This window comes from Ctenopharyngodon idella, chromosome 17 (genome assembly GCF_019924925.1).
Source record: "Ctenopharyngodon idella isolate HZGC_01 chromosome 17, HZGC01, whole genome shotgun sequence".
NCBI classification, from domain to species: domain Eukaryota; kingdom Metazoa; phylum Chordata; class Actinopteri; order Cypriniformes; family Xenocyprididae; genus Ctenopharyngodon; species Ctenopharyngodon idella.
Window position 1 is genome coordinate 8019352 of NC_067236.1, and position 26202 is coordinate 8045553.

At 37.2% G+C, this 26202-nt stretch overlaps 2 protein-coding genes across 15 annotated transcripts in view; one reads left to right on the forward strand and one right to left on the reverse strand.

Moving 5' to 3' along the window:
- kcnh1a (potassium voltage-gated channel, subfamily H (eag-related), member 1a) overlaps positions 1–22151 on the forward strand; it is a 66239-nt gene extending 44088 nt beyond the window's left edge. For 4 of the 9 annotated variants that reach the window (XM_051868947.1, XM_051868950.1, XM_051868951.1 and 1 more), the window contains 2 exons: positions 4412–4608; positions 15877–22151. In XM_051868947.1, coding sequence (XP_051724907.1) covers positions 4412–4608; positions 15877–16731 — 1052 coding nt within the window. In that variant the 3' untranslated portion in view covers positions 16732–22151. Of the gene's footprint in view, positions 1–4411; positions 4609–11311; positions 13935–15876 lie in introns of those variants that run through there. The other 5 variants (XR_007926005.1, XR_007926004.1, XM_051868948.1 and 2 more) reach the window with 5 other exon arrangements.
- Positions 1–26202, reverse strand: part of hhat (hedgehog acyltransferase) — an 80971-nt gene that overhangs the window by 19259 nt on the left and 35510 nt on the right. The window contains exons 12-14 of one of the 6 annotated variants that reach the window (XR_007926007.1): positions 24233–24357; positions 23739–23809; positions 18957–20103 (exon numbers count right to left, since the gene is read on the reverse strand). Coding sequence is in view for 4 of the 6 variants with exons in the window: in XM_051868973.1 (XP_051724933.1) it covers positions 24278–24357 (80 nt within the window). In the remaining 2 variants the exon portion in view is untranslated. Of the gene's footprint in view, positions 1–18956; positions 20104–20239; positions 24358–26202 lie in introns of those variants that run through there. The other 5 variants (XR_007926006.1, XM_051868972.1, XM_051868971.1 and 2 more) reach the window with 5 other exon arrangements.

Below are 26202 nucleotides of genomic sequence, written 5' to 3' on the forward strand. Positions count from 1 at the left end.
TCCCAAAGTGGCTCAAAAATATTTAGATCTGGTGACTGTACAGGCCATGGGAGATATTCAACTTCACTTTTTTATGTTCATCAAAACATTCACAAGTCTTGCTGTGTGAATTGGTGCATTATCATGCTGACGGAACCCCCTTCAGGGTACAATGTTTGAACCATTAGGTACACATGGTCCTCCTGAATGGTTCAGTAGTACTTGGCAGCGACGCCCATCAAGCACAGTAGGGAATGCCATGATATTGCAGCCTAAACCATCACTGATCCACCTGTGCTTCACTCTGGGCAGCAACAGTCCGGTTGTTAAGCCTCTTTGGGGCTTCTCCGCACCGTAACTCCCATGGATATGGGAAAGACTTATCAGAGAACAATACATTGTCCACAGCCCATGATTTGCACTGTTGGCCCCAATGAAACTGACATTTGGCACTGGCATGAGTGACCAAAGGTTTGGCTATAGCAGCCCGACCATGAATATTGATTCTGTGGAGCTCCTGACGAACAGTTCTGGTGGAAACAGGAGAGTCGAGGTGCACATTCAATCTGCAGTGAGTTGGGCAGCTGTGGTTTAATGTTTTTTTTTGGTTACAATCCAGGTTAGTACCTGGACATCCTTTTTAGATAGCTTCCTCTTGCGTCGACAGTTACTCCTGTTGGATGTGGTTCGTCCTACATGGTGGTATGCTGACATTACCCCAGACACTATAGCTCTCAATACACCACAAAGACTTGCTGTCGTCTCCCCATTATGTTGAGTGGATTGCAATATTTTAATGAACAGCTGTGCTATTGTTCTGCTAACTGATGGAATGTAAAATTATAGTGATGCGCATATATAGGCGTGAAACCTTCAACTATATATTGGCCAGTGTTTCAGTTTCATTATTCCATTACTTCTCAATTTTTCCTAAGTAATTATTCCAGTAATTAGTGAAGTAAACAGTCAGTAATAAAGAAACTGAGTGTAGTGAGTGGTTTTCTCTTTTCCTTGTCAATATTATTGTTTAATTAATTAATACATCTGATAAAATGTGTTGATACTGTGAGGCCTAATGCATAGATTTGATAATTCTGATACAAATGAAGACTTTTTTTGATCATGCTGGCCGATACAGAAATACTGGTATCATTTCATTATTTTCTTTAGTTTAGTATCGACCCCAGACATGTGACCCATAGATGTATGGTGTCCTAGATGTCCTGATGTAACGTCTGCCATTTCCAACATTTGCGTCCAACAACGTCTGCCATCTCACAACACAAAATTAGGCTACTTCGCCTCATGAAGCCACAGAGCTGAGCATCTAATGGCTGTATATTTCTCTGTTGACAAACTAACGATGCTTTGCTAAATTTGGCTCTCTGCCGCGGCTGTTAAACTGATTTAGGATCAGTCTGAAAGGCCACAAATGTTCTCTTTTGCTTCTAAAATTTGCGCACACACACACACACATCTCAGACTATGAAGACAAAATAAAAAGGATTATCGATCTGACCACTTGTATCTCTCAAGTGGGCAAATTGAGCGAAACTGTGAGTCAGAGGTCAGTATCCGTGTGTCTGCATGCTCATTAGGGTGGTGTGTGTTATGGTGTGACCCGTGGAGCTGTAATGACACTGCTGCTCTATTACACATTAGAAACTCTCTCTTTCCACTCTCACTTAAAAGTACAAAGAAAGAGAGCGCAGTGACAGCACCCTTATTGCGGGTGTTTATTCTTCCTTAAACATCACTTTAAGCAGCTACAAAACACAGTGAGCTCAAAACTTCCTTTTAAGTCCAAAACAATCATTCATTAAAACTATGCTGCAACACCATGCTTTGATTCTTTAATCAAACGTCATTAATTTCCTGATGTCATACAGATAAATATATTAAAGTGACATTTCACCCAAAAATTTTAATTCTGTCATGCCTTATTTATTTATTTACTTACCCTTATGTCATTCCAAATCTGTATTTCTGTATTTCTTTATTCTGTGGAGCACAAAAGATGATGTCTGGCAGAATGTTCATGCAAAATTTAAGTCATTATACACAAACTCTTCCTACTATCATTCAAAAGTTTAGGGTCAGATTTTTTAAAATGTTTTTTAAAGAAGTCTCTTGCTCACCAAGGCTTAATTTTTTTGATCAAAACTACAGAAAACTAGTATTTGGAAATATTATTACAATTATTATAAAAAAGAATCATTTTCTATTATAATAGATTTTAAAATGTGATGTATTCCTGTGATAGCAAGGCAGAATTTTCAGCAGCCATTACTCCAGCCTTTTCTTTCTTTTTATTATCAATGTTGAAAACAGTTGTGCTGCCTAATAATTTTTAACCGTGGTACATTTTTTCTTTTTTAGAACCTTCGATAAATATAAAGTTCAGAAGAACAGCATTTATTAGTGAATATTTAATATATAAATTTAGTGCATCAATCTGCATCGATGTCAAACATGATCGATTCTTGATGTCTCGTAACCAAATGTGACACTCTATATCTCTCTCTCGCCCTGCCTGTAGGAAGGAATCTGTATTCTAGAACATTTACTGAGACAACCGTAAATAATTTATCTGAGTGGACATTTTGGCTCTGTAACTCCAACTTATCCTAGATGTGAGCAGACAGAGATGGACAGACAAGAATTTTGTGCATTTGTTCATTTCAGTATTGGAATGAGGGAATATGTGTCATCATCATTTCTCCTCTGTCAGACACGCTCATGATATGTAGCAATATTCCCTAAGTGGGTGGACCAATCATAATAAAAGTGTGTTTGTGTGTGCGAAAGATTGTTGCCTTGCCAGGAAATTGTTGTGAACAGGACTTGACATTAACACCCGTCAACCCGCCAAATGCGGTTGATTTCAGCACTGGCGTGTAACGCAGTCACGCCTACTAGCCACTTTGGGGGGCTGAATTTTATATAATATAAATTTTTCAGTTGCAGTCTTTTAAAAGAAATAATAAACTAAGTGCAATGTTCAAAAGACAGCTGAAAACTCACCTCTTTCATGAGCACTTAACCTCATCTTAAACCTCACTTGTGGTATTCCTCACTTGTAAGTCGCTTTGGATAAAAGCGTCTGCCAAATGAATAAAAAAAAAATGTAATGTTGTCAAAAATATTGATTTTTTGATAAATATCGATACTAAAATATATATGAAACACTTCCAATTTCCTCAGAATAAATACAGCTGCGCTTTCTCGCTCTCTCATCTCTCTGACAGAGAGTAGACACACAAACCCGCCTCCCCTCACTCACTTGTTTCATTTGCTCTGGATGAATACTGTTGGTGTTACAGGGCTTGAATTTCAGCATGGGATTGTGCATAATTTTACTCATCCATGCAGATTTTGTGCTCATGCCCAAAGTGCGCGGACATAAAGTCGCCTCTCAGTACTAAATTAAGTTCTTTTTCACTGCTTTTTTTTCTTGTGCTTAAACAGTCAAATACACATAAAATAATGTCAAAATGCTGGCCTTGCAGAGTATTCACGTAAACACAGTCAATTATGTTTTAAGTTATTGTAAACAGCTGAGAAAGAAAACGCTTGTGTAATGGATCTGTGTGTCAGGTCTTAAAGCGACAGCAGCCTAATATACCTGCTGCCAAATTATGAGATGATATTAAAAATATCTATATGCCAGTTTTTCCCCATGGTATTGATGTCAAAATTGTGGACAGTGAAAATGCTGAGTGGCTAGTAACTTTGGAAAATCTGATGTGTTAGTGGTGTTTTAAATAAGCAGAATTTCACACCAATAAAATCAGTATACACATCTGTCTACTGTAATCTGAACTGAGGAGGACAAAATAGAGGAAAAAAAAATGAATTTAACAGGATTTTTTATTGAAACACCCGAAAAATCTGCCATTGGAAGACATCATACACTTATATTCAAGATATTTATTGAAAACAAGTCATAATACACTACCGTTCAAAAGTTTGTGTTTGATTTTTTTAATGCTTTTGAAAGAAGTTTCTTATGCAACATTTAGGCTGCATTTATTAAAATACAGTAATGTTGTGAAATATTATTACGATTTAAAATAACTGTTTTCTGTTTTAATATATTTTAACATGTATTTTATTTCTGTGATGGCAAAACTAAATATATTCAGCACCATTAATCCAGTCTTCAGTGTCACATGAACCTTCAGAAATCATTCTAATATGCTGATTTGTTGCTCAAGCAACATTTCTTATTATTATCGATGTTGACAGTTGCTTAATATTTTTGTGGAACTGATACATCAGTTCAAAGGAACAGAATTTTTGTAAGCCTCAGTAGATCATTGAACCACTGATCTCCCAATGGTCTCTACGATCAACTTAGCTCACGATGCTTTTGAGAAATGCAGCTTAGGTCTGTTTGTGTGTATAATAAAGTCTCTGTGTATCTTCGCAGGTAAAGGTGATGTGTTTGGGGACGTGTTCTGGAAGGAGGTGACGCTAGCTCAGGCGTGCGCTAATGTGAGAGCGCTAACATACTGTGACCTGCACGTGATCAAACGGGATGCGCTTCAGAAAGTCCTAGAGTTCTACACCGCCTTTTCCAACCACTTCTCACGAAACCTCCTGCTTACGTACAACCTGCGCAAACGGGTGAGTGAATGCTGTCTGCCACTCTCTTTCCCTATCACCACTCTTTCAGTTTCCGCGGGTCCATGTCAGACCTGCATATGTAAGCACAATTTTTCAGCACCAACATTAAAGGTTACTGCATTTAAACTTCTCTGCACAGCATGAGCAAAGCTGGAAGTAGATTGTAACATGCTGAACTCATGGGAAAATATAAATACTGCTCTCTTAAGCTATCTAGATAATCACATACTACAAACACTTTCTATTTAGTAAACCAGAGTAAATCCAGTTGATTTAAGCAGTATGCATATGTATGTAACCCGGGAAATTACCCAAGTTGGGGGGTCGCCTGCAGATTGTTCCGGTTTATTCCTCTGACTCAGACTTTAGTGCATAGTTAATTTAGGCAGTGATTAATAATCGGATGTGAGGCAAGAATATAAGTATGTTATTAATAGTCTGTTGTGAGTGTAATGACTTTTTAAAATGTTTTTGAAATAAGTCTCTTATGCTCACAAAGGCTGAATTTATTTGATGAAAAATACAGTAAAAACAGTAATATTGTGGATATGCCTGGCCACATCCCCGAATGTTCCCACTGTTTTGACTGTTTGGAGAAAAACATTGAACTGCGTTATCATTTTATCACACCAAATCACGTTTAAAATAAGTGTAACACTCCATAAACTCTTGAAGTGTAGCATTTATCCTACCCATAAATTCCTTCCCTAGTTCAAAATAAAGACAGTATGATAAAATAGCCCTCAGTGTGTCTAAATTTTGGATCTCAGCACTGCCTGAATTCTGTTTCTCAGTGGAACTGGGTCTGAGGAGGTGGCTAATAATAACTCAGTGAGCATCCACCTTTTTATTGGAACAGCTTATGCCATATAGTTATATTTATCTATATAGGTTAAATATAACTATCATATACTTCAGCAAACACTTTCATACTGGAGCTGGAGAACCAAATCCATTTACATAATCCATCTGCTGCATAAATATATACTGTTAAGCATCTTTTAAACAGGTAAGAGCTTCAGTGAATGGTCTCTCTGTCGAGCTCTTCACGCCTACACTGGTTTGTAATGGACTTTTGTCATGTTTGCGTCACTTGTTCGAAAAATAGCTGGATCTTTACCTCAACACTATGGTTTTGTTAGCTTTTTAACACTATTTGTTCTCTTAAACAATACACTGAAATATGAAAACACAAAATGTGGTTATATTAATGCCTCTCTGACACCATTGCCAAATGGGAGCCTTTAATTAGCTCATATCTCCATGAATTAGTCATGATGTTTACTGTTTGATTGTGACCCAGATAGAAAAAAACTTGTTATACATGGAAAAAAATGTGTCACAGGAAGACTACATATGTTATATTTCTGGACAAATTCCATATTCACCAATAGACTTATACAGTGGACAAATAGGTCGTTTTGGCCTAGATACAACAGCAGCAGTGAACACACAATACACATTGCAGTCTATTTGTGATTATGGGACTGTTTTCTTACTTTTAATGTATGCACAAGTCCTCATTCCTAAGTAAACAACTCCCAAATGCAGTGTCGAGAGTGTTCAGACGAGTCACTTCTTTCACAGCCCTACAGAAATATTTAGGATAATTTAAACTCAAAATAAGCTCTATCAACAACATTTGTTTGAGGTCGATTACCACATGAACATTGTTTTTCTAACTGTCAAAAAACAGTACAAACACAGAAGGCTATGTTTTAACTAAGGAATAAATCAAAATGTTTCTGTCACAATGGATTATATTCTGTTCTAATTAAATACTATTCCAGGAAAACTAAAGTATTCCTTTTAAATTGTAAAAGTACAAGTTCTGGTACACTAAAAATAGTATTATAAGTATCAAAAGTAAAAGTACTTATCAATAGACCATTGTTTATTATTTTTTGTGCAGTCATATACAGTATAACCTACTTACATAAACAGCTGCAATCAGATCTGCCAAATTCCGCAATGAATCATTCAGTGCGAATTGTAAACCGATTGAACAGGTTCGTTAAAAAAGAATCAACTCAAAAGAATCATTTCTGTCATGACAACTCTTGGAGTGTTTGGCATGGTAATGGGTATGACAATGTTGATATGTTTGGTCTTGCCGGAATAGATCTGCTGCAGAGCAAGTACAGGACTTGTTACTGCCAATACATACACAACACGCTGCTGTGAGCAAGTAAGACGCTGCTGCTGTACAATATAGCGTACATGAATTACCCGTAGCAGATCTATACAGGTGGAGCTGGGGAAGATGGAGGGTTACTGAAAACGCGCTGCACTGCTAAGGCAAATGCTACTCATGTATTTGAAGAGCATGCAAGCTCATTGGCTACTAATACAGCAGGAACCAATCATCTGTGTCCAGTAGATAATGATGTGATTACGAGCAGTTGAGTTACGGACCTGTTAGCCTGCGCATTTAGAGTTTCATGACAGACCTTTGTATTTGTTCACAAACCTGACAATCATTACTTTAGTTCAAAATAACAGAATGAATATATATTTTTATGAAATGTACTAGAGTAATAAGTAAGATATTAAATTATTTCCTAAAATAACAATACTCTACAGAGTACAAATTCTTGAAAATTGTACTTTAAAGGGTTAGTTCACCCAAAACTGAAAATTCTGTCATTAATTACTCACCCTCATGTCGTTCCACACCTGTAAGACCTTCGTTCATCTTCAGAACACCAATTAAGATCATTTTGACGAAATCCGAGAGGTATATGACTCGTCCATAGACAGCAATAAAATCAACACTATCAAGGTCCAGAAAGGTACTAAAGACATCGTTAAAACTGTCGACGCGACTGCAGTGGTTCAACAATGAGAATACTTTTTGTGCGCAAAAACAAAACAAAAATAATGAGTCTGTGTTCTGACGTAGAACCTGGAAGCGCTGGATGTAAACAATGTATGAGAATGACACAGAAGAGAAGATATAGATGAATAGAATCGTTATTTTTGTTTTGTTTTTTCGCACTAAAAGTTCTCTCGTCTCTTCATAAAATTAGGGTTGAACCACTGCAGACAAGTCGACTGCTTTAACGATGTCTTTAGTATATTTCTGGACCTTAAAAGTTTTGGTTAATTTGCTGTCTATGGACGAGTCATACTTCTCGGATTTCATAAAAAAAATATCTTAATTTGTGTTCAGAAGGTCTTACGGTTGTGGAACAACATGAAGGGGAGTCATTAATGACAGAATTTTTATTTTTGGGTGAACTAACCCTTTAATAAAGTTACCATCCACCACTGTTGACATTATGCACAAATGCAGTTAACCTTAACTTGTATTGATCCGGAACATTCCTTTGAATTTTTACTTTGACAAACATATAAATTAGAAATCAGTATCATCACTAAAACTGAATTAAAATCAGGAACATCTGCTGGTTTTATCTAAGGGTAAACTGAAAAGACATTTTTGGAAACTGAGTTTGTACACAACAGGTACATAGCAGCAAATTTTTGGCATCTTTCGATGTAAAATCAGAGCAAACACACTCCCCATGATGCTGAGACAGTACATACAGTACATCTGTCTTCTGTTACAGCTGCATAAACAAGTGCTCAAATGGTCCATCAAATTTGTTTCTAATTCTGCATGTTTGTGGTTGCCAAGGTAACACCATAAAATCCTCTTCTTCATCTCAATGCTGCTGTGTCAAGAGTTATTTTAGCTTTGATTAAGGTCACATTCATGCACACACAACTGTACAAAAGGCATTCACACCTTCAACAAGCATTAACATATGTGTTTGCTGCTGCTTCAACTGAACTGCTGTCAAAAGTCACAAGTGGTATAAGGTCAGATGTCCATCACTGGTTTGACACTGCCATTTACTCAATATGTCCCTTCATGACCCTGCGATCCGTGTGTGTGTATTTGGCAGGCGTGAGTGAATCAGGTCCGACGCTGAGGGATCAGATTCTGTGAGGTCGTGATGAGTGTGGTAAATCTGATCAGATCAGTGACATAAAACCAGTCAGTCAGCACACAGTCAAAGCACAAGATACAAAGGGATGAATTTAAAGGGATAGTTCACCCAAAAATGAAAATTTTGTCATTTACTCACCCTCAAGTTGTTCCAAACCTGTATACATTTTTTTTGTTTTGCTGAACACAAAGGAAGATATTTGGAAGAATGTTTGTAACCAAGCAGATCTCGGCCCCCATTGACTACCGTAGTAGGAAAAAAAAAATACTATGGTAGTCAATGGGGGGCGAGATCTGTTTGGTTACTGACATTCTTTCAAATATCTTCCTTTGTGTACAGCAGAACAAAGAAATTCATACAGGTTTAGAACAACTTGAGGGTGAGGAAATGATGACAAAATGTTCATTTTTGGGTGAACTATCTTGTTTAACAGAAGTATTTCTACACAAAAAACATTCAGTTTATTCACTAAGTAACCATATCATAAATAAGCATCAGTTTTTTTATTCTGTTTTCCAAATAAAATAATTTCTCCTTTCCAAACATAATTTCAAAACACACAAGCATATAAATATCAGTAAACTGAAATATCTTCCAAGTACACCAACATGCTGATAAAAATAAACATCCATTTGAGGTTAATATTAGTTATAATCTATTCAGCACGGTGCTTCTTAAGTCACTCTGTTTAAATGTGTACGGATTTTCTGGTTAATTCCTCTGACTCAGACTTTAGTGCATATTTAATTTAGGTGCATATTTAAATTGTAACTTTTACTATAGACGGTTCTAACGGAGGTTTAGTGATAGTTAAAAGTACACAAGGATAGTGTGCAGTTGAGGTAGAGAAAGTAAGATCGGGTGTACGTATACTTTTATTTCAGAGTTTTAGTGTGTTATGGGAATTTTTTTCAGCTTTGATGTGCACACAGTCAGCTTTTAGTTTGAATTATGAAACAGTGGAGATGTGAGTGCTCCCTCTCGCCTACTGTCTCTCTTTGTCCCCTCCTTCTTTTTTGCCGTTCTATCCCCAGACTAACACCTCCAACATCACACACACATTTTGAACTCTTTTAGAGCTGCAGAATGAGTTTCCCTGTTTGATGATGATATATTTAGGAGGAGAAAAGCAAACGCAGAATACACAAGAGGGCCGTGCGGGTGCGGGAGTGCGAGGGACGCATGGCAACAGAAGGATTCTAACAATACACCATTAGGAATCTCTGTGTGAGCACATAATACCATCCTCCTCGTACACGCAGACACACGCATCTTTGTGTAATGCTTGAGCTTCTGTTATGTAATCCCTCTCTGCATGTCTGTCCTTTCTCTGCCTCGTATATCCTTCAAGGGCGAGGGGTTTACAAAACACCAGAAACGATGACATCTGTCAGCCAGAATGCTGACAGGTTCAAGACTCCACTCGTGTAGAATTTGGTGGAGTATTTTATGATTTAAAGGAATATTATCTCAGAAAATCGTTTGGACTCTTCCTTCAGTTTATAAAAATAAGTGAAAAAATCGTGTTTCCAGGGATGCATTTACAATGGAAGTCTAGAACATTAGTTGTATGTTAAAGCATAAATATGAATAATTCGGTCAAAACTATTTGTCTAAATCATCATATTGACAATTTTCTAAGTGGATAGATATGACTAATTATGTGTACTGATGTAATTTGTGAGGATGAGTTTGCTACATATGCAGACTTGTATATTTTTATGTTTATTTGAGCCATATTACTTTTTTTGTTTCTAAACAGAAAATACTTTGAAGAACTATTTTTGTCTATACAATGAAAGTCAATGTGATTCAAATCAACACAAGTTGGTCCATTTTTTTTTTTCTTTAACACTGGTCATAACATTTTTTTAACATAACATTGTCAGTTACATAAAAATGTAGACTAGAAAAGTTAGACTGATTTCCTCTTGACTAACTGCTAGTTGGCTAGTTCTTAAAGGGTTAGTTCACTCAAAAATGAAAATAATGTAATTAATTACTCACCCTCATGTCGTTCCACACCCGTAAGACCTTCGTTCATCTTCGGAACACAAATTAAGATATTTTGGATAAAATCCGATGGCTCAGTGAGGCCTCTATAGCCAGCAAGTTATTTTACACTTTCAGTGCCCAGAAAGTTACTTAAAACATATTTAAAACAGTTCATGTGACTACAGTGGTTCAACCTTAATATTATAAAGCGACGAGAATACTTTTTGTGCACCAAAAAAACAAAATAACGACTTTTCAACAATATCTAGTGATATTGTCCGATTTCAAAACACTGCTTCGAATCTTTTGTTTCGAATCAGCGTTTCGGATCACGTGCCCAACTGCTGAAATCACGTGACTTTGGTGCTCCGAATCAATGATTCAAAACAAAAGATTCTAAGCAGTGTTTTGAAATCGGCCATCACTAGATATTGTTGAAAAGTCGTTATGAAAGTCGACATGAGGGTGAGTAATAAACGACATTATTTTCATTTTTGGGTGAACTAACCCTTTAAGACACAGTCTTAACATAGTGACTATGTTTATACAGCTTGGCACCTGGACTCCATTGACTTTCATTGCATGGACAAAATAAAAAAACACTTTCTAGTGTGACCGATATGCTGTGAATATCTGTGCTAAAGCTGTCCACATACGTATATACCAATACTGTGGCTCAGAAATATAGATGATGGCTATAAGGGTGGATTTATTTCCGGATAGTGGAATGGCCTGTGTGTGTCTGTGTCCAGGATGGAAACGGCTGAATGGAAGGGCAGCAGTCTGGTCATTACTGTCCATCATCTCTGTAACGCAAAGAGAAGCAAGACCCTTGACGTCATTCAGAAGCGCAATCTACTGAGGCTGTCTGTCTTTCTGATTTTTTTTTTTCAGTTCTCTCGTTCAGCTTGGATTCTCAGAGGGAGCGGCAGCGGTAAATTTCTCCACCTGCTGCCAAACACAATGAGTTATTTAGAGTTCAATTACAAAGAAACATTACATTCAGCTGAAAAGTGGCAATATGACAAATCTGAGCACATTAAAGCCCAAATGAAACAATTTTATGTGAGGCATCATGGGGAAATGCCTAATACGCTCTGTTTCTCCCACTAATACACATCGCTTAGGGATCATTTTTGTGGTGTCTAAACTCAAGAATGGGAAAGAATGTGATTTTGTGATTGTGTGCATAGCCAGCATTTTTCGCCATGGTCGATTTTGTTCCTAACACTTTATGAAATTGCTTGCGGCTAGATGTACAGTATCTAATAAAGGGGAACGCTCTCCAATTGCTGTTTTCTGATGCTGGAATTTGTCATTTTTAATGTTTGACTGAGTTATCGTTTTGGAAAGTGACAGCAGCAATGTTCCCTCCCACACACAGCTCTCAGACATGCGCTCAACCACTCGCTCACCGTCTTGCTATGAAATCACAAATCAAAATTAAACAAATGTGCTGCCACACCTGCTATACATCCACTGATGTACAGTACAGCTGTATTTGTAGCTGTATGTACAGTAAGTTATATTAGGGAGGGTTAGAATCATATGGAAGCCTGTTTCCACTTCAGTTCAATAAATTAAACTAAAATAAATGTAACTGAGATAAAGGTTAAAAAAAGAAAGGTTGAATTTTAAGATATCATATTTATATAAAGCCACACTATGAGATATAAAGTCAAAATTCTGAAATCAAAAGCCTGTTTTCACTGCAGAGTTCAATACAATAGATGTAATTGTGAAATAAAGGTTAAAATAAAAGACTGAATTGTAAGATATCATTTGTATAAAGTCATTGTGATATATAAAGACAGAATTTGGATAAATAAAGTCAAACTGGAAGATATAAATTCAAAACTGATATATAAAGTTAAATTGAGAGACATGAAGTCAAATAGTAAGAAATAAGTGAAAACTATGGGATATAAAGTCAAAATTCTGAGATAAAAAAATCAATTTTGGCAGATACAAAGTTGGAAATCACAGAAGACACGTTTTTACCAGGTGTAAACGGCCATGTGTCTCACCTAGACACATGTTGATACCAGGTCCTTTGTGTCATTTCTTGAAAGAGTGTGCTTGTTTGATATGTTTGGAAAGCAAGAGTCTGTCTCTTGTCTCAGGAGAGGATGACTTTCAAACCCCCAAAGCTACATCTGAACTTTTCACAAACACCTTTTGATGGCCTGTTCACACACAACATTTACACGGCCTTTGCAAAATTTTCACAGTAGCTCTGCAGTGAGATTCTAGTCTTCTTTTTTTTTAGCTGAAATGTATCAGCTGAATTAAAATGAAACAACTGTAAACACATGGTTAATCAAATGAAAAGAAATTGAGAAATTGTCACTCCACAAGCAAGTGTCCACAACACATCCTCGCCTACTACACGAGAGGAGAGCATGTGTGTGTAGTTCTGTTCCCAGTAATTTCACAGACAGATTGGCGGTACAGATGCTTGGGCGCTCTGTCCCTCTTAATGAATATTCAGGACATCATTATGAATATTAACATATTGAAGATGGAGTCATACAAATGCATCGTCCAGCTTGCAATAGTGACAGGAACAAACTGTTTCAGTATGCAGAGGTGTATACACACACACACACACACACTTACAATTCTTTTAACAAGCTTTTTCACCATCATAATTATTAAACCTCCCACCAACTGTCCGGGCCAATCAAAACTGAATGCCAGTATATATGTGTATGTATGAGAGAGAGAGAGAGAGAGAGAGAGACGGCCAAGTATGGTACCCATACTCGGAATTTGTCTTCTGCATTTAACCCATCCAAGTTAGTGTACACATTAGGAGCAGTGAGTTGTGAACACACACACACAATATACTGTCGACACACACAGCCGGAGCAATGGGCAGCCATTTCACTGTGGCGCCCAGGGAGCGATTGGGGGTTAGGAGGCTTGATCAAGGGACCCTCAGTAATTTCCTGCCGGTATTGAGAATCGAACCTGCAACCTTCGGGTTACCAGTCTGGACTCTCTAACCATTAGGCCATAATACATAATAGAGACTGAATACAGGCCTTGAAAATCTTTGACCAAAAGAGCAGTATAAAAGTGCTCCTCCAGACCCACAGACACTCACATAGCAGAAGCTTGACTTTGGGAATCTGCTCAATAAAAGCCTTCAACTCTGAAATATACATGAGCTCCAATAAATAAGTTAGAACTTAGAACATCTTGCAAAATTCACGACACTGAACGCAGGGTCTCCAAGACAGTGGGTGTAATCTCATTATATAGGAGAAACCTAGAATGGTTGTAATTCTCCTGCTGAAGTCTATATATTGCATAATCTTGCAGTGCTAGACTTAAGACTATCAGCGCAAAGACTAGTTCACGTTGCAGCGTATCCTGGCCAAGAACTTCCTATTTCAAAATTTCAAAGAGTCTATCTGCACTTGATGTAAAGTGACTGACCACAGTTTATTTTGTTTTAATGTGACAGTAAAGGGATAGTCCACCTTTACTTTTTTTATGGACAAAAACAGTTGAAAAAGGGGTCAGTTTGATAGAAAAATTTATTCATATTCTATTATATTACATATTTTTTTAAAAATATTTTAGAACTATATTATGCTAAAGCATTCCTAAAGCTCAAACAGTAAAATATGGCACTAGTAATGCCAAGATCATGGGTTTGATTCCAAGGGAATGCACAAACTGAAAAATGTATACCTTGAATGCAAGGTAAATCGCTTTGTAGCAGTGGTGTAAAGTATTTGAGTAAATCAATGTAATTAGTTACTGACCTTAAGTATCTTTTTGGCTGCTTTGTAGTTTTACTGAGTATCAAAGATATTAGCAACTTTTACTCTCTACTTGTGTACTTTTAAAATGTATTTTTTACTCCAATACAGTTGTGATGAGTAATGCAATGACACATTACATTTTGCAAGGCGCCTAACTTTTTCTGCAGCAGTTTGTTTCTGCTATAAGGAAGCAATATTGCCATCTAAGGGCATTGAAGTTACTATATCTTGTGCGTTTTGCATTTACTCTTCCAAACGCAGGGGTTTTGATTTAGGAGATGTGGTCATGACTGCAGCCGGTGAGGAGGCTGAAACCAGCACATCCAGTGCAAGTAGACTTTGTCTATTTAATTTTACTTAACATTATTTTATTTATCCGCTATATTTAAGGTGACCAGATTTCTCATGGTGGAATACAGGACGGGTGAGCAGAAATTTACAAACAATATGACCATGTATACATTTATTTAACATCTTTTGTTGTTTGATTAACATTAATGACAGACAATTATTTAATTAGACTACTGTCCCTTTCAGACCGAATTCATGGATGTACTGACACATATCTGATTTTCACCCACCTGTTTACGTCCACTTAAGCCACAACCAACTGTATTTACATGAGATACTCCACACGATGGACATTTTGAAAAACTGTATGTCCATATTCAGGCGCAAGGAGAACTGATCGCGCGCTGTCTGAGAGAACTGGGGATTGCGCGCAAGGAAAGAGAGAGAGAGCGCTTCTGGTGTGTGTCATTCAGCGCGATTCCGCCTATCCCGCCTTCACTAACGGCAAGTTAATCAATAACGAATTGTGATTGGATGGTACTTTTGTTCTTCAACAAATTGATTGGGCTGTTCTCACGTGACAGAACACGTCTACTACTCGTTCTCTGATTATGAGAAATTTAATAAAGAAATTTTAGGAAAGATGAAATGCGGGACAAAACATGATTTTTTTCTTAATAAGTCGGGACAATAAAAATGGAGCTGAAAAACAGAACGTCCGGTTACCCTAGCTATATTGACAATACCTTTTTGAAGGAAATTGGTTTACTTATGGCCTTTTTGAGCACTTGAGCTTAACTGAGACTTGAGTGTTTGTAGACGTTTAAGAGGCTGTTGTGTCGACTTTGATTTATTGCAGTTTTGAGGTGATCAGTTTTATTTTGATTTTAGAAAATGAATATGTGATTGCTCTCCTCACAAATCAACTGTTTCTTTTTTTCACTGATATGTCTCTCAGGTGTTGAGGACTAGTGCATCTTTGAGTCTACATTCAGTATGAGTAAAATACTTAAGTACTCTTAAAATCAGATACTCTAAAACTTTTACTCAAGTCATATTGGAATTGGTGACTTGTAACTTGTAATGGAGTCATTTTTGCTGCAAGGTACCTGTACTTTTACTCAAATATGGCTTTCAGGTGCTCTTTACACCTCTGCTTTGTAGTATATTATAGTATAATAATGTTTGAGTTTTGATGTGCTTGTTTAATGGTTGCCTATGTGTATTTTTAACTAACTGTGTCTTTTCAGCTTGTGTTCAGAAAGATCAGTGATGTGAAACGCGAGGAAGAGGAGAGGCAGAGGAGGAAGAACGAGGCCCCACTGAATCTTCCCCCCGATCATCCTGTCCGCCGTCTGTTCCAGCGTTTCCGCCAGCAGAAGGAAGCACGTCTTGCCGCTGTGCGGCCCAATTCCGATGACTCTGATCTCGAGAAGGGCCAAATCCACAATGAAGTCATCAGCCAAGATGTGGTCGCCACCACAAGCATCGTCACAGTAACGGAGAGCCCAGCCACGCCTATCCCATCCCACCCGAACAAAACCCGCACCCTAGGTCCATTCGACCAGGCCAAGCTCAGCGCCCCTACCCCAAACATCCCTCGGACATCAGAGCCACGCGCACGAGGGTGGGCCAGGTTTAGGGAGAGCATGGCGAAGCCAGAGAGCTGGGGAAACGTTCCTAAAGCAGAATCAATGGAGACTCTCCCAGAGCGGAGCAGTTCCGGAAAGACTTCCGAGCCCAGTGGACTGAAGAAGACCGACTCCTGCGACAGCGGCATCACCAAAAGCGACCTACGGCTGGACGAGGGTGGCGCCCGCACCCCTGTAGACCGAAGCCCAATCCAGCCCGACGGAAAAACTCCCCCAATCCCACCTATCCCACCTATTCCCGAACACACGCTGCACGCCTCACTCCTGGAACTCCGCACTGAACTTAAAGAGGAGCTGTCGGTGCTAGGTAACAGAATGGTTGCCTTGGAGACACAGGTCGCTGAGGTGTTAAGGTTGCTAAGGAGCAGAAAGTCTCCGACCTCTCCCATGTCACTCTTCCAGATCTCACGACCGACATCGCCAGACATGGACAAAGAGGACATATTTCCTTGAGGAAAATGAGAGAGGTAAGCATCTTACTTCTTGAAAGGGAAATGATTCAGAGATTTTCTCTGAGAAAAGAATTTAAAAAAAGGAACTACTTCTGACATCTGTGCCAGCAAAAAGCATGACAGACACTCTGAGAGTGAGTGTGTGTGTGAGAGAGAGAGAATGAGTGAGGGAAAGGATGAAATGAGACACTGGAAAGGAGAAGAGGATGTCCTATCCCAAGGCAGAGCATCTGCGATACCAAAGCGATGGTGTGTTATTTGTCACACAGACACTCTTTGTGTCGAACTGCTCCCTGTTTTAGTCTTGTGAGGCTGACAGACAGCGAGAGCTCTTGCCGCAGGGCCCACTCCGACTGATGGTTGTCATGGTAATGCACAGTCCCCAACTGCAAGTGCGGGCCCTTCAAGATACGACTCATGTAGCCTGTCTTCCCCTCTCTCTTTCACGCTCTCACATACACACCGCTGTTCATGCTCTGCAGTCTTTCTGGTATAGAGATGCATTCTGCATCATCCCGTTGGTTATCTCACTACCGAACACATGCCATTATCAGGAATCACAGAACTAAGCGTCTTGCCCAAATATGTGGTGGTGTGGATATGAGCTGCTAGCCGAAAGATTGAAGAAGCAGAGAGCATCCCAGGAACCATGGAAACCCCAGCCAAATGTGTTTGTACAATGACAAATCAACTACTATCCCATGAGTTGTATATGTTACTGGAGAAACTAATGAGCTCTTCAGGGGTTTTGAAGTGTAACAGCTGTTGAGGCCCTTTCCATGACTTGCGTCAATGCACATCTCAACAAAATATCAAATAAATCTGTGGTATAATGGTATAATGTTTAGGGATGCACAATATATCGGTACCATATTGGTCACTGGTTAATATTACAGATTTTTTTTTTTTTACAGCTTTATTTGTTAAATATCAGGCAATATTGGATATTTAAATTGTACAGTACATACTGTATACACTTCCCATATTTTGTTTGCATTACATTTGCCATCATCTAACGCTCACTTGAATTTAGTCTTTAACTAACTTAATTTAACAAGACTGTTAATTTTAATCTGTAGCAAATTTTTTAAATGAATATCCAATTTCATAGTGTACATTATAATGTTGTGATGCCTAAATTCACTTTTAGCATTAAAGTTATTTTAGATTTTAATGTTTTATTTTTAATGTATACAAAAAAAACTATAGAAATGTAATATCGGCCATTTTTAGTTATCATTCATAACATAAATATTAAAGGGTTAGTTCACCCAAAAATGAAAATTCTGTCATTAATTACTCACCCTCTTGTCGTTCCAAACCTGGAAGACTTTCATTCATCTTCGGAAGACCAATGAAAATGTTTTTAACGAAATCAGAAAGATTTCTGTTTCTCCATTGACAGCTACGCAACTACCACTTTCAAGCCCCAGGAATTTAGTAAAGACATCATAAAAGTAATCCATGTGACTCCAGTGGTTTAACCTTAATTTTATTAAGCGATACAAATGCTTTGTTTGCGCAAAAAAAAAAAAAAACATAACTTATCACTTTATTTACAAAATATTAATCTCCAACGCGTGTTCATGAGAGCACGAGCATGTGTGTTGTTGATGCGAGAGCAGATGTTGTTGCGTGAATGCACATCGGAGGTTAATATTTTGTAAATAAAATGGTAAAATTATGTTTTTTTTTGCACAAAGCACTAGCACTGCTTCATAAAATCATGGTTAAACCACTGGAGTCACATGGATTACTTTAATGATGTCTTTACCTTTTTGGGGCTTGAAAGTGGTTGTGCAGGCTGTCAATAAAAGGACATAAAGCTCTCAGATTTCATTAAAAAGATCTTCATTTGTGTTCAGAAGATGAACGAAAGTCTTACTGGTTTGGAGCGACATGAGGGTGAACAATTATCAGCTTATAAATGGTTTATTCCACAAGTGGTCCTTGTCCTTCCCCTTATACGGTCAATGGATATTTCTTTGACGGTGAGTGAAATATTTTAACTTTGAGTGTTTTATGTGGCCTGCACAGTGTGTCGGTCAGAGGTAATGCTGTAGCATGATGTTCAATGCAGTTGTAGATGTTGATGGAAGTCATGTGAAAGGATCTTCACGTCCTCTGGTCTACAATAGGCATTATATCAATAGGTTCATTATTGACTTGCTGGATTGCAGTGGCCAAGTTTTATAAAATAACACTGAAAGAACTAGTGAAACAAAAGAATGTATGTGGTTTCTTTATCAATGATTGGGTCTTCCAGAAAGCACACAAACATATTAAACCACGAGCACACTATTATTATTCCGATCTGTTGTGCACTGTAGCTTTGTTTTCCAAAATGAAATGATGGATGTAATCAATACACAATATTTCAGTCACAACACCACAGTATATCATAACACAGTTATGAGAAACTTGCAGCATTACAGCAAACATTAAAACACAAAGAATCTCAGGAACGAAGGGGGGTGATGGTCTGAGAGCTCATTCTGACCCCCTTCCTGGATGTTTTTACATACTCATTACCGCAAATGTGGCATTATCTTCTCACCAGCCTTGTTATTATGTCTGATGTTCTTTAAACAAATGTTTAACTTTTCATTGGTCAGCAGGGGTGACTGGGGCTGCTTGTCAAAAGCCTAAAATAGGCTTTTTAATAGCAGGTTCCCACTGTGAGAACTGAACAGCATGGTCAATGAACTGAATCTTCTTTTTTTTTTTTTTCCTAGACAATATTGGTGAAACTGTCCAAATGTTTTTTTGTAGCCAAGACTTTAAGGTATGTGTCTATAGAGAAAATGCCTTGTAAAAAAAATAAATTAAATGAAACAACCTTGAGAAATATTCACTGGAGTTGTGACAGCTAGTCCCAGTCTCCCCTATTATTATATTAAATAAAGCTACTAGTGCAAATTAAGAGTTAATCCATTAATCACATGGCTAAGGTATAAATAGCTGTTTATTTTGCGCTCTGTTTCAGCGTCCCTCCCCTCATATCAACGCTACCTTGATTTCCATAATGAGGTCCAGGGGGAACACAGAGATCGAGTCTCATGCATTACCCCTCTTTTCTGAACACCACCACCAAACCTGATCTGTCATAGAACATATGAACTTGTATTTATTCTGAGATGATGCTTAACCATTCAGGTTTTCTCATTTGTATCTCAGAAAGAGAGTGCCTGACCATACAAACTCTGATAAACATGTTGTGTGTGTTGAGAATCGTGGTAATGAACATACTGTGTGCGTCAGATGAGCGGTTAAGGGACATGTTAGCATGCTGTGAGATGTTCTCAGGTTAGAGAGGTCATTATCAGGTCCACGGGAGATGTACTGAGGTCAGTATCACCTGCTTCTACACTACCTGAGAGCAGAGAGAGAGAGAAATGTGACTCGGAAGAATGACACAAAACCAAAAAGCTACCAAGGTCATATCAAACATTACATCAGAAATTAAAAAAAGATTTTGTTGGAGAAAGAAAGACAAGAAGCTTCAAACGTCATGTTTATCCTACATGAAGATTTATTTATGTTACAAAAAAGGTACATTTTGTACAGTCTGAAAATGTTGTATGGCAAAAAATCCTAGTTTCTTTAAATATATATATATATATATATATATATATATATTTTGCCCTTAAGAGACGATTATCTCATTCTATCAGCAGGACACCAGAGGAACAATATTAAATGGCAAAATTCCCATTAAGGTTATTTTATGCTTCAGAGCTTGTTTTACAATAATGATATCTTAATTAGCTTTAATATTATGGGTCATTTGCTTAGACACCAAATACTGAGTAGAAATTGGATAAGGTTTAGCGTTTGTATCCGGCAGCCCAGAACTGATTTTAAATAAGACATATGAATGTTACAGTAATATTAATAACAATACTGACATGCAAATCCATGTAAACTGGAATGTAAAACATCAGCCTGAGCTGATTCTGAAGCAATAATCATTGCTGCTGTATTTCACACAGATTACTCCTGTCACGCTTCTCCAGCCCAGATATAACATTTAACCTGAACCACATGATGTAACCAACGTAATATAAGAAACAAATTGCAGCCCTGATGTCACTGCATGCCTGTGTAGCACAGCAATAAGAGTTTTAATATTCAGAGAATGCACTTTTTCCATTGTAAGAGAATGAGATTGAGGATTGTACAGAGTTATTTCGTTTAGGCAGAGACACGCAGCCTTTAGATGCATGGTTTACTTTACTTACAGAGATTCGTTACCATCTGATCGTGACTGATTTGATCAAATACAACAACAGCATGGCTTGATTTGCACCTAAAATTAGGCTAAGACATGCATGGTAAATACAAAGGAAAACTCTACTGCAGGAGTATTTAATCTCTTGCCTCTTACCCCATAGAGCTAATGGATTCAGTCTTTGTAGCAGACCTGTCTGACTCTTGGCAAGTGAGTCCAAATTTGCATTTAGTAAGAAGAAATGAATCTCGCATTAGGCAGTTTGAATACCCTGGAACCAAATATCTTGTCTCGACAAAACAGGCCACTACATCTTTAGAGACCAGTCCATGATAAAGAAACTTTTTCTATGGTCAGGTTTCTTTCACAGAAGCCTAAATGAGTAAATGTCATTTTTATCCCAAAATCAAAAAAAAAAATTATATTTTGTATAAAGTAAATTTTTAGGACCATTTTATCATGATATTAAATTAAAAATAACTATAATTGATTAAATATAAAATCTTACAATTAATTTAAAATATTAATATTAAATGTAATTAATTTAGTACAAAGAATACTACCATAAGTAATTTATCATTTACATAAAATATTTTTCTTGCATTACAGTATTGAGAATTGAACATGAAATGATTAATGTAAAACTATAAAAACATAAAAATTAAAATCTTAACATGTATTTATTCATGCAAAATATAATTTCTTATTTTTTCCTTTTGAATTTGGGGTTAAATATGAACTGAACATTTACCATTCTTGACCGATTTTGTGAGAATCAACCAAACATGCTATTGTACACACAGTATATTAGTTTGTGTGTTGCTGCATGTACATAAATATGTTTGAACAGAAACTTGACATGTACGGTACAATATTTTGGGGAACAATGAGTATTTTTTAACACTGAAGCTGGAGCTGTGCTGTTCTATCAAACTGCAGGGTTTGTAAGAACAAACATGTCTGTCCGCTCACATAGGTCCTTCTAAGGGTCGTTCTTTTAAAAACAGCCCTAATTAAGAACTTATTTCAGATGTATTCAGCAGACAGCATGGTCATTATTCACTGACTGAAACATCCTCACTGAAATCATTTCTTCACATGAAAATTACTACTACTGTAAAGCACAAAGACAAAATTTGTAAAATTGCTGTAAAATATTATTTATGACAATAAAATATTTTATATATGTATTTTCGCCCATACTCTCTTTACTTGATTGCAGTCAAATGATGCATTTCTCTTTCTTTTAGAACATGAAAGCTACTTTCAGCTTTAAAGTCAGCATGAAATCAATGTGAATGATTTACTTATTCAAAAGAAATAAAATTGTCCATAATATCTATTTGAAACAGGTTATTTGATAATGTTCACCAATAACCAAATAGCTATTTAGCCATTGTTTTAACGAAACTGCTTTCAGGTCTAGCTCCATTAAAGGGTTAGATCACCCAAAAATGAAAATAATGTCATTTATTACTCAACCTCATGTCATTCTACACCCGTAAGGCCTTCATTCATCTTCGGGACACAAATTAAGATATTTTGATTAAATCCGATGGCTCAGTGAGGCCTGCATTCAAAGCAATGACATTTCCTCTCTCAAGATCCATAAAGGTAATAAAAACATATTTAAAACAGTTCATGTGAGTTAAGTGGTTCTACCTTAATATTATAAAGCGACAAGAAAACAAAATAACGACTTTTCAACAATATAGTGATGGGCCGATTTCAAAACACTGCTTCGGAGCTTTACGAATCGAATCAGTGATTCGGATCTCCTATCAAATGGCTAAACTGGTGAAATCACGTGACTTTGGCGCTCCGAGTCACTGATTCAATTCGTGAAAAAATATCTTAATTTGTGTTCCGAAGATGAATGAAGGTCTTACGGGTGTGGAACGACATGAGGGTGAGTAATTAATGACATTATTTTCATTTTTGGGTGAACTAAAAGGTATGTAACGCCCACTTTTCATCATCCAATCCTACTCCCAATGAATAAAAAAAAATCCCGCACTGCATTTATCTCATTAAATATTGTTTATATTATAAAAAATGGTTTGTAAACAGCAATTCATGCTGACTTCAGCAGAAGGAAATACAGAGTTTGTTTGTTTTTTGTTTTTTTGTGTGTAATTTTACATAATTAATCAACATTCATTAGCATAGCTAGCATAGCAGAGTGAACTATGCTGAGAAACACACACACACACACACACACACACACACACACACACACACACATATGCACATCAAGGACCTGTGTAACGTGTGATGTCAGTAAGCAATTTCAGCATGACTCACAAAAAGGGCAGGTCACATGACCTCTGCCATACCATCTACATCTAAAATAACATCATATCGCAGAGAAAGAGACAGGGATTGCGATAATGGCAAAATCGTGCCAGTGCACTTGTAATTACTTTTAATAATACATACTATAATAATAATTGAATTGAATTAAATTAAATTTATATTTACTTTTTTTTTTTTATTAAATCATATTTTGCTTATTTGTTAACTTGCAGTATTATTTTATATTGCAAAATTTTTCATTGCTTCTATGCTGCAATGGCAATATGGCCATTTATAAGCATATGGTAATACAAATATACAGTTTTATCCTGCTAATAAAGCAAACTAAAATTGAACCTGAGAGAGAGATTTTGTGAAAGGATTATGAAAGATTAATCTGATGCTGATAAAGGTACGCTGCAGAGATAAAGCTCTTTAAAGTGTAATCCCTCCTAACACTGAAACACACACACACGTCTTACCTCTCTCTAATAAAGGAGAAACTCCAGGCTAGCAGATCACTGATCTAATTAACCACACAGAGCAGCTTGAGCTGTTAGTAAGAAGATAGAAGTAGATACACAAGGAGAAAGAGAGAATGATGGATAAAAACATAAGACAGATAGATCAGGACAAGAAAGATCAGAGGGACAAAATGAACCTGAGGATGGAAATATACACAGATGGAGGGACAGAAAAAGAGAGAGCGAGAGCAATGGTCTGGCTGTATCCTGGCCGCTGATCAGAGGCATGTGTCACCATCAGTGTTCAGGCAAACTCATAAATAAACCAGGATTAACCATCAAACACACACCTGGAGCATTCACACCATTTCATTTTCACACACACACTCTTCAAATACAGCATAGCTACAGTATTATATACAAACATAATCACATGATATTGCAGGAGTTGAAAGGAATGCTAGAGTTGTCCACATTGTGACTGGTCGAAACTTTTATAAAACTTTAAATACCATTGTATTTTCTGCCTTCCCATGATTCCACCCTGAGCAGTGTTGTCATCTCATGTCCCACTCAATACCAACTTGAGCAAAGCAATATAGAAAAGCAACCATTGGAACAGCCACGGAAGACCAGCCTGTGGAAGAAATAGAGGAGAAAGAGAGTTTGAATGGTACAAAACAAAGGTAAGCAGACTGAATATTGTAGTTTGAATTTTAAAGCCTATAAACAAGGTAATAAGCAGACACCAAACTGGAAGCAAGGCTGTATCTGGATTTGTCAATTCCCTGAGGGTACCTGAACTGTACTTGGACAGATACAGGGCTCCAGGAAAAAAGAAGAATCAAACATTTAGGAATGTGTTAAACAAAATCCAATAATATTTTAAGCTCAAAAATTAGAATACTATTATCAATTTATTATAGAACACTGTTATTAATTTATACAACAAATCTATGTTGTGAATATATATCTTTAATTATGCGTTGTCATATATGCAACCTGCTAGCAAGTAGACAAATGTAAGTTTCACAAACCTAATGTCACAGCCCCTGTTGGACATACCTAGAAAATGACTCATGACTCTGTAAGGGAGTTTGCTGTAAAGTTAAACTCCGAAACGGCTCTGAACGATTCATTTTATTGTGCGAGTCTGATTCCAAGGCAGGGTTGCCAGGTTTTCACAACAAAACCCGCCCAATTGCTACTCAAAACTAAGTAGCCCAATTCCGCGGGAAAACCGCAGACTTGGCAATACTGTTCCAAGGGCTAATTAACTTGCAAATTCCACACCGTTTGACTTATTAAATAAAAAGAAATGGTGTTATACCAAATTCTGTGACTTACTGAATTCTGTGACCATTGTAGGTTCTGTTCTCACTCTTACACTAACCTCAACTTTATTTACTTTTTTCCAGTATGTAATATTGACAGCTAGCAGTTGAAATGAGTACTAGAGCAGTCCAAAGAGCAGTCCAAATTCAAAATACTGGAGACCGTTGTTTCCCCTACCCCTCCTCCTTGATCTGTTGATTTATCTGTATTTTTATATGCCTCTGGTCATAGAGCTTTTTAGATGGATGCCTAAAAGTTTTTTTAGGTTGGGTGGATTCTGCGATCTCTGACCCAGTTCGTTTGCTGGCTTTCATGTCTGCAATACGCTGTGTTTTTTGTCTAAGCTTTATCGCCAGCTCTATTACCTGAGGCATATTAAAACATGGATAAATCAACGGCTCAAGGAGGAGGGGTGGGGAAAAACAATTCTCTCCAATATTTTGAATTTGGAATGCCGTTACTGAGCAACCCAGGGTGTTGAAATACTATTGGGTAAATTGGCAGTGGGCGGGATCACACAGACCAAAACAAAAAACAAACAGACATTTCGACCTGGAACGCACATTTCAAAGTAGAATAACAGGCTGTTGGCATGTTTCCTAAATCTCTGCAAACATATGGCATTTTTATGCTTTAGTACAGTACAAAAAAAAAAAAAAAAAAAAAAAACATCCAGCACCTTTAACCCTATCATCACTACAGCATCTACTACGGTCACAGAATTTGATAGGTCACAAAATCGACTGTTATACCTGTTAAGAGTAATTTGTTTACAAATCTGACATTACGGATCACGCTGCATTCTTTGTTCTGTGCAGGAAACTTGGCATGTTTACATGCACTAATTTTTGTCAATCCAAAATTAATCCAATATGATTTCAGATTCGGATCTGTTTATATTAACCCTAAACATTACAATCCAAATCACATATTTGTTTACATGTGCATTACATGTATTTCGAACAAAACTACGCAGTACCCATTCGCTATGTTCAGAATCAGACGCCGCTATAATGTTGCCAGAGCATACAAGCATAATTGTCATTTTTGCCTTCATGACATAAAAAGAAAGCAGACATATGTCTGAAGAGCTTTTTTTTTAGTCAAATATTTAGTAAACATTAAATCTCCTGCGCTGACCAGTTCA